Raw genomic sequence first — 14,785 nt, 5'->3', positions numbered from 1 at the left:
ATAACAGAACGATATCGTCCGTACGTTAATATAGTTATCGTTCTAGTTATCATTATAGGTATGAACGGACTGTAAGAATATGACGCATCTATAGATGCATCTATACATCTCCTGCCTTCCTGATAAGACAAACTTGTTTCAGTATTTGGACACGGACGTTAAAAAGTAAGGAAGGGAGATCAAGTTGTTTTTATCCTAAGCGTCCTTTAATCTACTTCCAGACTGAATTTATTTTGAAAAATCCATTTTTATCAAGCAGTTTCTCACAGTTGTTTACTGGTGTTGACGTTTAGACCTGGATTAAAAACTTTCGCACAGTCAAAGAGAAAAAGATACTCAGTATCAAATGCAATGGAAGGAATAAATCCATGCTTTTTATCCACAAACAAACACACAGCACCTCTGAAAATGTCCTCAAAAGCAAACGGAGGTAAATCGATTCAACAGGATTTCTGATTATTTGAGTGTGTGTGTGTGTGTGCGCTCGCGCGTGCGTGACTCTGTTGCGAGCGTGTGGCACTCTGATGGATGAAAACATGGCTGGGGTTTTGAAGATGAAAGGCAATACCTGTCTGGAGGAAGAACAGAGAGATGCATGCTGGGACATGAAGGCGAGTTGTGTGGCGGTTGAGATAAGGTTCTCAGTAGGATGCAGTGCTCGCTGAGAAACACACACACACACACTTGAAACAAAGAGATCACTGTGTCTGGTTGACCTTCTGTCTTGCCTCAGGTGTTCTCTGGATGATATCCAAAACTCTCACACAACTTCCTGTAATGCGTCTCATTTGTCTTCAAGCTATTTATCAGTGTTTAGATTACATGCCTGATATCTGTGGAGCTACTGTTGAGGAGCTTCTCTGAGACGTCGGTGTCGTAATTTAATCAAAGATGTTGCAGTAATTTAATGTTTTATTAGCAGACAGTTAATGTGTGTTGGAAACAAACCAACTTTGACTTAATCTCTTTTAGTGTGTATTTTTGGGCTGTTTGCCACTTTTTACAGTAGAAAGAGGACAGGAGATTATTGAAGAGAAAGAGAAAGGGGGAATTTGATCAGGAAAGTTGGACAAAACTCAGAATTTAAGAATTTCCCCTATTTCAGTTCATGAGCTGGAATATGAAATTACTGAATTACAAAATTATCCAAAATTGCATACTGTCTGGGTAGGTACCACATTTATGTTGTATATAGTATGAATGTGGGCAGTATGAATGAAATTCGGACGTACTACATCCACCATGTTGTTACTAGTGGTGTGAATTATCACTGGTTTCGTGATTAAATTCGATAACGATTATCATGTCAACGATTCCATTCAATATCACGATGGGTTGCATCCTCACTTTTCAATATTGCTGCACATGCCTACATTTTCGTCAATTAGTATAAGCAGTTTAATATGTGAACTCCCTTATTATTTTATCTGCTCCAAGAAAGTATACTACCTGAATGTAGCAAACATCAAACGCAACTTAAGTCTGAACACACGCTCACACCCGCACGCACAAACTCGAGCTCACACGCTGTAAAGTTTTAAATAGTGGGTGCATTTTTTATTACTCGCTTTTGTGTTTCACCTCCCTCCGCCATTTTACGCTAACATGATGCACTTATGTGACGAATGATGCATCGATTAATCTCAACACCCCTAGTTGTCATTATCATGTGACCTGCCAGCGGCAGTTGTGTCGCTTCACTGCCATTCATAAATCCTCTCCCGTGGCCTCATGGGAAGGTAAAGTGTTCATTAAATGCGCAGAATCTTGGCAGAATTAGTAGGTCATCCAGGGAGTTTTCACTTACCGTTCTTCGAATACTATGTATTTTTTGGATATATTACTCTTTTAGTTTACTATAGTAAGGAACTATACGATTTCAGACGCAGCAATTGAAATTCAATAGGTAATGCATTTTGGGGAAAATAGTCTGGTCCATAAATTAACAGTTTAAAAGTTAGGGAACAAATCAACTTTTATTCAGGAAGAAAGCATTCAATTAATTTAAAATGGCAGTAAAGATTTTTACGTTGTTACAAAACAAAACCTTTTCAAGGAAATGCTCCTGCTTCAACATTGATAATAAGAAGAATAATTATTCAGCTTTGCCATCACAGGAATAGGTTACATTTTATACTATATTTGAATAGAAAACAGTTATTTTAAATTGTAGCAATATTTCACAATAATACTGTTTTTTAGGGCTGTTTTCGACTAAGGATTTTCATAGTCGAATCTGAATCGTTAGATTTTGCCGTAGTCGACTGATAGTCGGTTTTTTTTTTTTTTTTAGATAGCAGCTAGACGTTCGGTTGAATAACTGTTCGTCTGTTATAGGACAACTCGCTCTACGTTTATTTAAAATGAACAGCAAGACAACTAGAAGTGAATGTGCTTTCCATTAAATGAATCCTTAACAAAAAACAAAACAAAAAAAACGTTGCAATGAACGTGCTTTGTTTAAAATAAATCACACACAGTAAACAAAACCTTAACAAAAAAACTTTGCAATGAACTTTGCAATTTAGACGCGCAAACTGCGAGCCGGTGCGGTGAGACGTAGCCTACATGCTCGGGCAGATTCGGCTTGAAGTCGTTCATCCTCGGATGCGGCGTCGCGCGCGCTGTTACAAAAAAAGCCGTGCACACAGCCAAGCGAAATGGGGTCTTGCCGGTCTTGCTCACCCAACGCGTCATTTTTTGCCGTGCGCACCTTCGCGCTCGTGCGGACGCGTCGAGTAAACAAGGTATATACTCCGTGTCAGCGCGTGCTCTGATCGGTAAAGGTGCACAGACCTCTCCCGAATCATCTCCAGCACTCAGCCTCCGATGCACCACTAACTCCGCCTCCGCTTCCCTCATAAGATGATATTAGTATTTAAACATTCTCTATGATAAAAAATGTTTGTAAAAAATATTTGAATAGCACGGTTTTGGCGGTTATAGAGTTCTAATGACGGTGTTCACCTATAACCGTCGTCTCACGGTAATATAATACACCCCTATTGGTTACGTAACATAACACTATTATTCGACTATGAGGTTCACAGTCGAATCAGACCTCTCCGAATCGAATCGTCGAATCCTCGACTATTAGAAGTCAGCCCTACTTTTTTTACTGTATTTTTGGATCAAATAAATGCAGCCTTAGTGAGCATTCTTTTAAAAACATTAAAACATCTTACCAACCTCAAAGTTCTGAACAATAGTGTATGTTAGTGAAGTTTCTTTTCACCCTTTCTCTGCCCCCTTTTTCTGTACCTTTTAGACTTATTGTAAATGACATAATGACATATTCAACATGTAAGTTCTATATGTAAATGACCTCTGTAATGATTGGCTAACCTGTGCCAGTAACTCGTTCGCATGTGAAACGAGTTTGAACGTCTCCGCCAAGCTGCGGAGTACGGGTGGTCTTACTGTATGTTAATGACCTCGTGACTCATGGAGACGCTGATGTGAAGATGTTGGGTTTTAATGAGTGTGTGCATCCGTGTTCTAGGATGTGTTTAGTTGTAAAAGTACAGGAGTGGTTGTATTGATGGTTTTCGTGTGTGTGTGTAGGTGCGGCGATGACTCTGTACAGGCACGGCAGCCTCTCTCTCTGACCCTGGACAAACCCAGTCACACACTCCTGCTGGCCTTCCACTCCTGTGTGGTGAGAGTGCCCGTCGCACGCTGCCAACTGCACTCCAGATGCATGAAGTAAGAACACACACACACACCCTCAATCTGTACACTGATTAAACACACTCACATTCACACACACGCTCTCGTTTTCCATCTTAAAGTAAACTGTGCCACCCAAACGCACACTGCTTCATCAGCGGCTTTGAAATTACTGTGACCCAGCTTTTACAATTTCCTTCAGACAACACACACAGTTCTCCTGGCCCGTCTCCCGTACGGCACATTTGGAACGGTTTCTTCCTGTGTAGCAGTAAAGCTCTGGTTTAATTCAGCCGTGATTAATGGTAGAGTCTTTGATTGAGTCTGCTGATGCTCTCTCATCTTGCGGGACGTGGTACAGTGAGCGCACTCGTACCATCTGCACCAACTCAAGTCTTTCCAATCCACTTTGTACGTCTGCAGCACCATGTGCTCGTTTAAATGACTCCTACACCAGCACATCATTTTACCATGGGTGGCACAAACCTCATTTCCCTCCATGCACAGACTCGCTTAAATAAATGCATTGCATTAAGAATGCATTGTGTTGTTTAATATCAAGTAGAAAATCAAATTGTGAAATGATAATTATGTATATGTCTCTGTCATTAAGTTTTTATTTCAATATTCCTATGAAAAATTTATATTTGTCAAGGGTAAAACATATGAGATTTTATTTTCATTACAGTAATAGTTTAAATTAAATATAATAATTAATATAAATAAATTAATAAAAATAATAAAAATAATTACTGTAATGAAAAGAAAATCTCATATGCATGTGGATGTTTTACCCTTGACAACTCTTTAGTTATTACTTCAATATTCTTATGAAAATTCTCATTTAATTTTCATTTTTTATATATATGTCAGCGTTGGTTGTAGCTGAGATGAAACAGGATCTAAGTGCAGCAGTTTTTAACTTTAATTTCAAGAACAAAATCAAATACTCACAAAACAGAATCTCAGGAAAGGGAACATGCTCAGGAACAGAACAACTAACTAAACAACGTTTAATAACTAATATACTCAGCAACAGGCGTTAGCAAACACCACTAAATGTGAACGTGACCAGACAAATAGTGAAGACTATATAGTGAACTAAACAAGGTAATTAATAGAACACAGCTGGAACAAATAAACTAATGACGTGCGTGACCATGGTAACTAAAGAGTGGCGGGAAATCAAACAAAGGAAGGCATGAACTGAAGAAATACAAACTAAAAGTCCTTGAACTGAATAAAACTGAACATAATGGTGACAATGTAATTGCATATATATTTAGAGAAGGGAAACTGGAGAGCTGGAGAGACAGATATGATCATCAGAAAATGAGAATGCAGTCCTCTGTCTCTCTCTGTTAATTCAGTCTTTGTATATCTCTACAAATCATGATTTATGTTTTCGGGTTTTGTTTCCTGTGTTCATTATAGAGGAGCTCGGTATAGTCCTCTGTAATAATAACATTGACATAACATTGTGTGTGTGTTTGTGTAGAAATTGCATTGCGTCCAGAGATCCATACTGCGGCTGGACCAGAGGAAGTACCTGCTCCCTCCTGCGGCCAGGCACCAGGTCAGATAGAAACCATGAACATCCTCTACACAAAGATAAATGCTTGGCAAAAGCGTTGAAAGCATGCTGGCTCATTGTACATATACCCAACATGCATTCAAACCTCAACTCAAGGGGGCGATAGAGTTACCCTCAAATTTCTGTACCACTACCGTCAACAAACGCAAATGATTTTACACAGGTTTATTGGACACTCATATAGCCAATGCTGATGTGTTAATGTTTTGGTAGTTATATTGGGGTAGGAACAAGCACTTTAATATAAAAAATACACTGTAACCCAGATGTGTTATTATTTAGGTAGCCATCTAATCGTGACAGTTCAGCTAATACTTGTTCAGTAAAAAAGTCATGACAGTTTGTTGACCTGAAAAAGAAAACTGACAGTCGAATGTGTTTTGGATTGTGTTTGGACACATTTCTGAATGCAATGGTGCATCAAATTGAGTTTGCATAACTAGAAGCGTTCACATTCACGTGCATAGAATGCATGTCATGTATCTAATCTGTAAATTTGCGGTTTATGTTCAAATCCGTTTTCTCCTGTTGTGCAGATTACCTTTCGTGCAGGACGTTGAATATGGAAACACCTCACATCTCGGAGACTGCGACGGTGAGTTTGTGAACCTGTTTAGGATGTGCCCTTTAGCTTCCCCGAGAGAATTCTCTAGAAACTCCTTAACAATACAGAGAAGATCCAGTCTGGTCTGGTTCGAAAGGTTTGCTTAAGCAGTCAAAGTCACAAGAAAGTCACAGTTTGGAGATGGAGGAAGATAATGAGAGAGAAAACCAGCCTTGAGTCTTTTCTTTTTAGAAATTAATTCATTCCTTTTAAGTGAGTTAGTGACAGTGTATACATTGTTAAAAAGACAAAAGATGGTTTATATTTTCTAAACATTCAGAAGCTTAGATTCGCAGTAAATCCGCTCTAAATGGCATTTTGCAAGGCTGGCAGCATATGAAACACTCACTGTCAATCTCTGATGTATTCATGGCTCAAACCGCTTAAATATGTTCCAAAGTTCAGATTTAGCAGAACGTGGAACAGCAGGGAAGTTCTCAAGTCTCTTCCTCAAGAGCACTTGAACATAACAGACTGCTCAGGCAGAAGAAGTTATATATTGCTACAGCCGTATCGGTTCAGCTGAGTCATATACGAGAGAGAGAGAGCGAGAGAGCACAGAATAAAGTTCACTGGCTTAGTACACTAGTGCTTTCAAGGAATCTGTCTCTGTGAGATAGTCCCAAGATAAAAATGGGGTACAGCAGCAGAATATGGGTGTCTTGTTTGGTTTGCTAATGTCTGCACACAGTTTAGTTGAGGGAAAGAATGACGGCCGTATCCTACTTCTTGAAGTAACTTTCTGAAGTTTTTAGGAGACACAAATGGATTTTGAGAGTGATTTTGGGTTGATATGTGCTGGGCCCTGACCTCCTGTTTGAGTACCAATGGCATAGAATCAATAGCGGGGCTACCGGGGCATGTTGGCACATTATATGTGGTAAGTTGTCACAATAGGAATTTGCCATTAAGAAACTATTTTAGGCTGTTGGCTCATTTTTAACAGTTAAGAATTTAAACAAAACAACTTACAGTATGAATCAGCATGGTTTGTATTACTATTATTTGAAATTGTAATCAGTAATTACAGCATATAGATGTGACAACTTGACAAAATTTAACAGTTATGAACAAGGTCTTTAAAATGTTTTGCGAGTGGACTTTTGACTCAAACCCCTGAGATAACATGAGTTATGCGTTTGTGAAAAACGGAAAGGGAATGAACAGAATTAACATGGAGAACAAAATCAACCCCAACATCAAGAGGCAAAAAAGGGAGCTAATTTAATTGATCATTTAAGAGAAATGTAGGCACGTTCATAATATAACTGGAAATCAACCCATAGACGCGTCTGCAAAATGTGTGAAATGATTTGGTTTTTTAGATGTGACTCCGAGTCACAGGCTCATTAAACTCGGCACTCCTGTTGAAACAGCTCCAATCTGCCGGTCAGCCATCCTCTCATCTACATCAAACGGCTGTCTTCTTCTGTCCACACTCTCTCCATCCATCGCATAGAAGTTCAGTCATATTTTAAACATTTTGAGATGAGTGAGACACTGAATGCCAAAACAGATCAGAACAGAGATAAAGAACTGAGTTTGTTCAGAGTGTGTTTGAAATCACTCTGTTTGATGCTGCATGCTGGAGTTTGACAGAAGCCATATAGACATATAGTTTATCCAACCATGAGCAGTGAAATGTTTTCTCTTTGTTTTGTCAGTATTGCTGAAATATACTAATTTAGTGTATACAGTATCCAACTTTTTAAAGGTTTGGAGATTTTTTTTAAATGTTTTTGAAAGAAGTATCTTGTGATTTTCTACTTGAATATATTATAAATATAATTTATTTCTGTGATGCAAAGCTGAATTTTTTAGCATCATTATTCCAGTCTTCAGTGTCACATGATCCTTCAGAAATAATTATAATATGCTGATTTGCTGCTCAAGAAGCATTTCTTATTATTATCAATGTTGAAAACAGTTATGCTGCTTAATATTTTTTTGGAAACCATGATACATTTTTTTTCAGGATTCTTTGATGAATAGAAAGTTCAATTGAACAGCATTTACCATCAAGATATAAATAAAAAGTTAGAAAATACAAGGTCCAATCCAGCCCTTGACCTAAAAATAAGTTTGACACCCTTGAACTAAGCCAATTATAATATGCTATAAATTCAAAGAAGACAGAGGTATTAGAGAAAATGGTCTATGGTCAGGAGATTTCTTAGCCTGGTTAAAACCAGACCATTCTCAGTTGTAACTGAGTTATGGTCTGGCAAAGCGTCATAGACAAATCATTTCCAGAGGGGCGTCACCAACGGACGTCGCGGATAGACCTAAACCCGAATCAAAGCGATGAAGGAGATGACGTATGCAGAGCGGCGGAGAAACATCTCCGAGTGTTGTTCTTTGCTCGGTTTTTAACTAAAAGGAAACGTTCAAATCGCTTAAAACAGACGCGATAGCTGATTCGAACGAGTGATGTTCGACGGCGGCATCCATCTTTGTAATGTAAGCTAAAATCTGCTTCAAAATCCCAGCGCTGTCGTCATCGTGTAAAGCCCGCCCCAACGTTTCTGATTGGTGCCGTGATTTCGACGGATTGGAAATGGGCTTGAATGAGCTCTTTGCCAGACTAACTTTCAGAGCAAACCTAAATTTGCCGGAAGTTGTCTGGGTTTTCCCAGGCTAGAAATTTCTGTCTCTCTCTTTGAAATGATTGCTACACTCCTGAGAACACACACATTACAAGCAATCTTGTAGAAGTATTTTAGTCTTTAAGAATGTTCAAAGGAATGTTCAAGGAAACAAGATATTGAGAAAAGGGTTCAATTGTTGAGTGTGATGTGTGCAGCAGACTCCTGCTGTTACAATGAACAAATGCGATGAGAGCTGAGATTCCCAGCTGAGAACATTCTTAATGGCAGAAAACATAAAGGTAATGGGAGAGAGAGAATACAAGAAGAGATCAGAAAATTGGGGTTTGTGTATGTATGCATGTGTGTTTGTATGCCTTTGTGTAAGTGTCATTATGCATGTGGGTGAATAGACATAGAAGAAATGTGCTCTGTCAAAGAGTGTATGTTGTGTATACTGTTGTGTATTTGTGGTAATGCCATGTTTTGGTGGCGGTACCATAGTATTCATAGAGGGGTTGCACACAATATTTGTTAATAAATTGAATGAGTGAGCCACCAAACAATGAAAGGTTCACCCAAAAATGATCATTTACAGTACTCCCCTTCATGTCATTCCAAACATGTCCATCTTCTTTTGTGGCTTACAATAGAAAGGAAATCTTTTGGACTGACATGAGGGTGAGTAAATGATTACAGGATTTTCCTATTTGGGTGAACTTTTCTTTTAAAATTCCTATTACTGTCAAGCCATTTACTAGTTTGGATACTGAGGTATAGACGCTGAGTCTGACAGCTTTTCATTTCTGAGACAGCTAACAGCCCACACATAAATGGCACTGCTAGAAGAGAGATAGTCAGCTTGAAGAAAGCCAAGAAAGGAGATAATAGAGGAAGAGAGGTAGACTGAGAAAATAGAGGTTAAAACCAAGGACATCTTACAGGGAACAGCAGAAGAAAGAGTACAAGAAATGCTGTTAAAAGAGAGGAGAAAGGCCAGTGCTATGCAAACGCCAATTCAAAGAGGAGCGATTAGAAAGTAGGCTATATAAAGCATGAGTCATCAACTCCAAAAATCGCTGTGTTCTTTGAATTTGCCGAACAATCTCTCTAGACCTATCTTCTTATAATATTTCTTACATCTACTCACGCTTTCAGAATAAAGCTGAAGTGCACAGGTTACTTATGGCTGGTGTTTGACATGCAGTGTTTACATGTTCACTGCTCGGACTTTTAAGTGTAAGGTTTATAAGGTCATATTCTATCTCTTGTACAGAGCGACCCTCTCTGTGTCTACTAAAACACACACTATATCTAGTCTACCGAATTAGTAGAGACTGTAGGCAAAAGTCTCTTGTTTTTTGATCGATTGTTGGGGCTGTAATGTACAGAAACTCAATAGATCAATAGCACACAGCTTCATAAGTCAAGAGGAGCTACTTTGATGTTTTTGTAAGCCATTCTAGTGACAATTTTTAAATGGTTGACCCTCCTCAGCTTAATCATATCAATAGTTTTTAGAAGTCCTAAAGCTGATTTTTGCCCTTCAAGTCGCTAAAACGCATACAACTTGTGCAAATAAATTGCAAGTTACTATGTTGGAATTGTAATGTATTTTTCTGTCTTTCATGCAGGTCTGTTACATGAAAGTTTTATGGATGAGCCTGAAAGTCTTGTTACTTTGAACCTGCTGGTTGTTGCTGCCGTCTCTGCATTCTCCACCGGGGCGGCACTCTCGGGTCTGGCAGTGTGCTGGATTATGGGTCAGAAACATCGTCACCGTTCGCATAGCAACACTCCATCGTCCAGTAGTCAGCGAAAGACCGAGAAAGAGCGTTGCATGATGGGACAAAGCAGGAGCGGCTCCGTGATGAGTGTATCCCGGCACAGCGGCGCAGACCGGCCGCGCTCACAAGGTGAGACACTCTTCGTCATGCCTAATGGTTGGGTCAAAGCAGGCGACTTGGATCCAGGTCTACTTCCCACACCCGAGCAAACTCCCCTGCAGCAGAAACGTGGGCTACGCCTGTCTGATTCTGGATCCAGCTGGGACCAAAGTCAGACCTTCTTGAGCTCAGTTGGTACCCAGTGCCCACCTCCACCATCCACCTTGTTTCTCAGCTCTAAACTCCTGCAAGGAAATGGCCGACGCCACGAGGAAGCCATCGAAACCGGTATCGACCGCCAACGCTACGTCTCCCTCTCCAAGTATCGGGATCAGGGAATACGCCCAGGCACTCTTCTTCGCAAGTCAGCAGGCGAATACAACTACCCCATGACTCCCCAAGACTCCCCCGACCGGCGGAGAGTGGTGTCGGCCCCCAGCACCCAGATAGAGTACAGCGGAGAGCCTCTTCGCTGGACCCACGAAGGCTACATCTTCAGCAGTCACGGCATACCTCCAACGGGCCACCACTACACCACGTCCTCGCAGCATCCCACGGGACTGACGCGCACCGTGCTTCATGGGTCCCGGGGGCTCATCGACCTGGCGGACTTCAGCCACCTGCTCGGGAAGGGAGGAAGCGATCGGTCAACGACAGGCCAGTGAATGAAGAGAAGCAAGGTAGCAGGAAATTGTAGAAACGTAAGCGGCTGAAACCTCACGTGGACTGCAGAGCGCAACCTGGCCAACCACAGTAGCTCACTGTAACTCTCTCTCTCTGTCTTTCTGTCTTTTCTCACCTGCCTGTCATCCTTTTCCTCATTTGTCTGGAACGGCTTGCATGAGGACGAGCCAAACCGGACCTCACTGACTACAAGAAGAGTGGCCATTTCAACTGGATAGACCTCTTTCTCTTCTTCTCTCTCTTTATCACTCACAATTACACATATATGTAGGCAGAGACATGCTTTTCCCAGTAGCTCTCATTCTTGCTGACTGACTACGAGTGTGACTTACCAAACCTTATTGCCCCTTTATCAGATGGAGGAAAGAACCATAGCCATCTTGAAGACTATCTATCTCTGAATATGTTCACACCTAAACTCTCTTTAGCAGGTTACCCTTTCAGCAAATTTGTAAGTTTGATATAACGGCGGCATTTCATTTGGGAATTGGGACAATTGTTCAATACAAATACAACCAAGAACCCAATAGTTCTTTGGAGTAATGACTCTGTAAACTGTGGTCAGTCTCGTATGATTCTGGTCAATACCAAACTGAGGACATCTTATTTACATTAGTGTAAATTCTGTAGGAGCATATTTGGACAGATCAACTGGTCAGAAGGAAATATTTGGAACAGAACTTTCGCTTCGGAATCGCTTCTCTCCCTTTTACGTTACTGATTTATTAAAAAATATAACTTGTTGTAGCCCATCAAATTTACACCTTATAAATAACATAAATAGCAGTGTTGTAGTACTCGAGTCTGGACAAGAGCAGACTCGGACTCAAGTCCGAGCCCAAGACCATATATTTATGACTAGTCAAGATCAGTTCATTTGAGGCGGAGTCCAAATGCTCCTGAAATGGTCTTGAAAATATTTTTTTGCATATTAAATGGGAAAGTAAGGAGAAGCAGATTATATAGAGGGCCACATTGCCCAAAATAACATCAACTGTCTGTCTCCATCTGCGATACTTTTTCCATTACAAACGCTTGTGTGTGACATCATTTCTTGTGGGCGGTGCCTCGTTCGCTTTGCAAGATTTGCGGTACGCCATTTGCTCTGATGCATCACTTTGACCAAAATGTATGGATGTATGGATAGAAAAGATTTTTCTTTTGTATGCTTGGAAATTGTGTTTCTTTGTTGAGTGAGCTGAGGCATTTTACCTCAGTATTACCTCAGCCCTAAATTCAGACTTTACACGAGAGAGAGACGGAAAGAGGGAAAGCTTTGGTCGGATGAGTTTCATGGCCTCAACAACATGAATTTCTGTGTAGCTCTGTGAGTTTTATCAGAGGACTCTCTGAGAATCTATGAACACGCTGGATTCCAAGTTTGTTGTCTTTTTGTTTGGTTTCTTCCTTTTTGTACAGTGAATTTTTTACACAATATGTAACTCGTAACATGGAACACAGAACTGAGGTAAATACACCCGCTGTTTTCTAGAAAGACACGATTAGAGACAGAGAAAGAGAGACTCTGTCCTGAGAACTCTTTGACTTCTTCTTAAAGATACTGTTTCACCTTTTATTTCTCCTGAAGTTTGAAGGAGAGCAAACGAAAATGCCAGAGAAGAGGAATCACATTACGTGAACTAAACGGTCTATAAAGTCAATGAATGTCATGTGATTTGAAGCCAGTTATGTTATTGGGTGTGACTGTGAAATAACCAATCATTTTGTTTATCATATCCATCATAATATATGTCCCTTCCTTTTTGTATTTATTTGTTTTGTTTTTTAGTCATGGAAGTCCTTTCAAAAGTTCTAGATCATCAACACGGATAATGGATTGCGTGTTTCATGTACCTGGGAACTGTCAGAGTGAAATCCCTGTGTCCTTAAGTCATTGTGTCCCTATATGAGAATACTAAAAGGGTAACATAATCAAATCTACACCGAAAGAGTCCCTGGCTCTGTTCCAAACCCTAGAGCTGCCTACCTAGACAGCATTGAAGGTTGTTAAAACAGTAGGCTGAAAAACTATTTTGCCTTGCCAAATTCGAAGACTGGAAGCAACTCAAGCCCTATTCAGAAGGGATTAGTTTTACATGGAGAGGTGTGGTAAAATAATTATTACCAGAGCTTCTCAGTGATTTTAGTCCCGTCCAAATGTGCCATCTCAGTTATAATTTCGGACAATGTTAGTAAAGATTATTGCAACTTTTACCTTCTGTAAAATGTTCCGGAACAATTTTCTCAGGTAAGGCTAATCCCGTGTGAATTGACCAGCTATAAATATGAGCATAAATATTCCGTCATTTCTTGTTGAAATGTACTTTTCCGCGGTTTTTCAAGTATGGAGGCGCTTGAAGAAGCATTCAGTTTCGTTTTAGGCGGTGGGGCAAGTCTGTGGCAAACCTCAAGTGTTTTCCGCATACCACTCAGATCAAACGAGGTGAAATCACTTGTTAGAGAAACTTATTTTAGTTTTAGGTAAGTGCCTATTACCAACAGAATCCAATCAGTTAATTAATGAATCGTTTGACTGGACCAAACTGTTATATCAGGAAGCAACATAATACGCACATCACTAGAGGGAGGTGATGGCGATGCGTAAATTACATTACTACCCTTGTAAAACTAATCCCGTCCAAATAGGGCTTTATATTGCATATATACATGTATCAGTTCATGCATTCTGTGGGAATCAAACCCATGACCTTGGTATTGCTGGCTCCATGTTCTGCTGTTTGAGCCAGAAGAATGCTTTACCACAGTCCTAAATTCAGACTTTATAAGACAGATGTATGCATTTGGCAGATGCTTTTATCCGAAGCAACTTACATTGCATGTAAGGAATACATTTTATCAGTTCATGCATTCCCTGGGAATCTATTAATGGCACAATTAATGGAGTTTCTGTCCAAGAAGATTGTTTCAAAACAGTAATTTTGGTTAGGATTCTGCCTTTAAAAGACAGTAGGAGGCTCACTAGGGTTTGGAAAAGAGCCTCTTTCTGCATGACCCTCGCACTCAAGTGTCCGTCTCCACATAGGCTAGCTTTGTTATTAAATGTCTAATGGCATCAGTCTGCGAGATATTGAAAGCAGATGTCTGATTAGATGAGTTGCCACACACACTTGAGTTCACTGGAATGCATCTAATAATGGTGCTCATGCACCTGCAAGATGTCTCTTATTAAAAGCACGTGCTACACGCATCACTTAAGCATACTCCCCATCCTAGAAACCATACGCCTTTGCTGATGCTCTCAGAAAACACACTCCTGCAGTTGTGTGCTACGGTCGGTTGAACATTGATTAGCTCATAAATCCAGCTGAAAGGAGAGTCGTGGTTGATTGCACTGTCTCTCTGTGTGTGTATATGTGTGTTTATGTGTTTAAATTACCGTGTGTATGTATTTCTGTCTCCTCTCTTCAGCACTAAAGATACACCCGGCAGGAAATAGGATCCAGAACACAGGAAATATATCCCGGTAGGCAGGAAATGCAAGGATATAGCCGCTTACCTGTAGGTCAAGGACACAAAAGCAAGTAATCAAATGCAGGAAGTAGCAAATACTGCTAATATTCTAATGTGAAAGCCACATGTGGAGAAAGAAAGAAGATAACGTATACTTTCAGCTAACATTTCAACTAAGCTTAAACTAACTTCTAGCCTGGTTAAAACCAGACCATTCTCAGTTGTAACTGAGTTATGGTCTGGCAAAGCGTCATAGACAAATCATTTCCAGAGGGGCGTCACCAACGGACGT

The 14,785-nt window shown here is 40.2% G+C and overlaps 1 protein-coding gene across 1 annotated transcript in view; it reads left to right on the top strand.

Annotated features, from left to right (window-relative positions):
- The window catches only part of sema6ba (sema domain, transmembrane domain (TM), and cytoplasmic domain, (semaphorin) 6Ba), a 166,188-nt gene extending 154,507 nt beyond the window's left edge, over nucleotides 1–11,681 (top strand). The window contains exons 14-17 of the mRNA XM_056253452.1: nucleotides 3,565–3,705; nucleotides 5,168–5,245; nucleotides 5,800–5,858; nucleotides 10,087–11,681. Coding sequence (XP_056109427.1) covers nucleotides 3,565–3,705; nucleotides 5,168–5,245; nucleotides 5,800–5,858; nucleotides 10,087–11,003 — 1,195 coding nt within the window. The 3' untranslated portion in view covers nucleotides 11,004–11,681. The remainder of the gene's footprint in view (nucleotides 1–3,564; nucleotides 3,706–5,167; nucleotides 5,246–5,799; nucleotides 5,859–10,086) is intronic.
- Nucleotides 11,682–14,785: the final 3,104 nt, after the last annotated feature.

This window comes from Rhinichthys klamathensis, unplaced genomic scaffold, assembly GCF_029890125.1.
Source record: "Rhinichthys klamathensis goyatoka isolate OS25496 unplaced genomic scaffold, OSU_Roscu_1.1 h1tg000105l_1, whole genome shotgun sequence".
Lineage (NCBI taxonomy): Eukaryota > Metazoa > Chordata > Actinopteri > Cypriniformes > Leuciscidae > Rhinichthys > Rhinichthys klamathensis.
The sequence above is the reverse complement of the archived record's forward strand: the minus strand, read 5'-3'. Positions and strand labels throughout refer to the sequence as shown.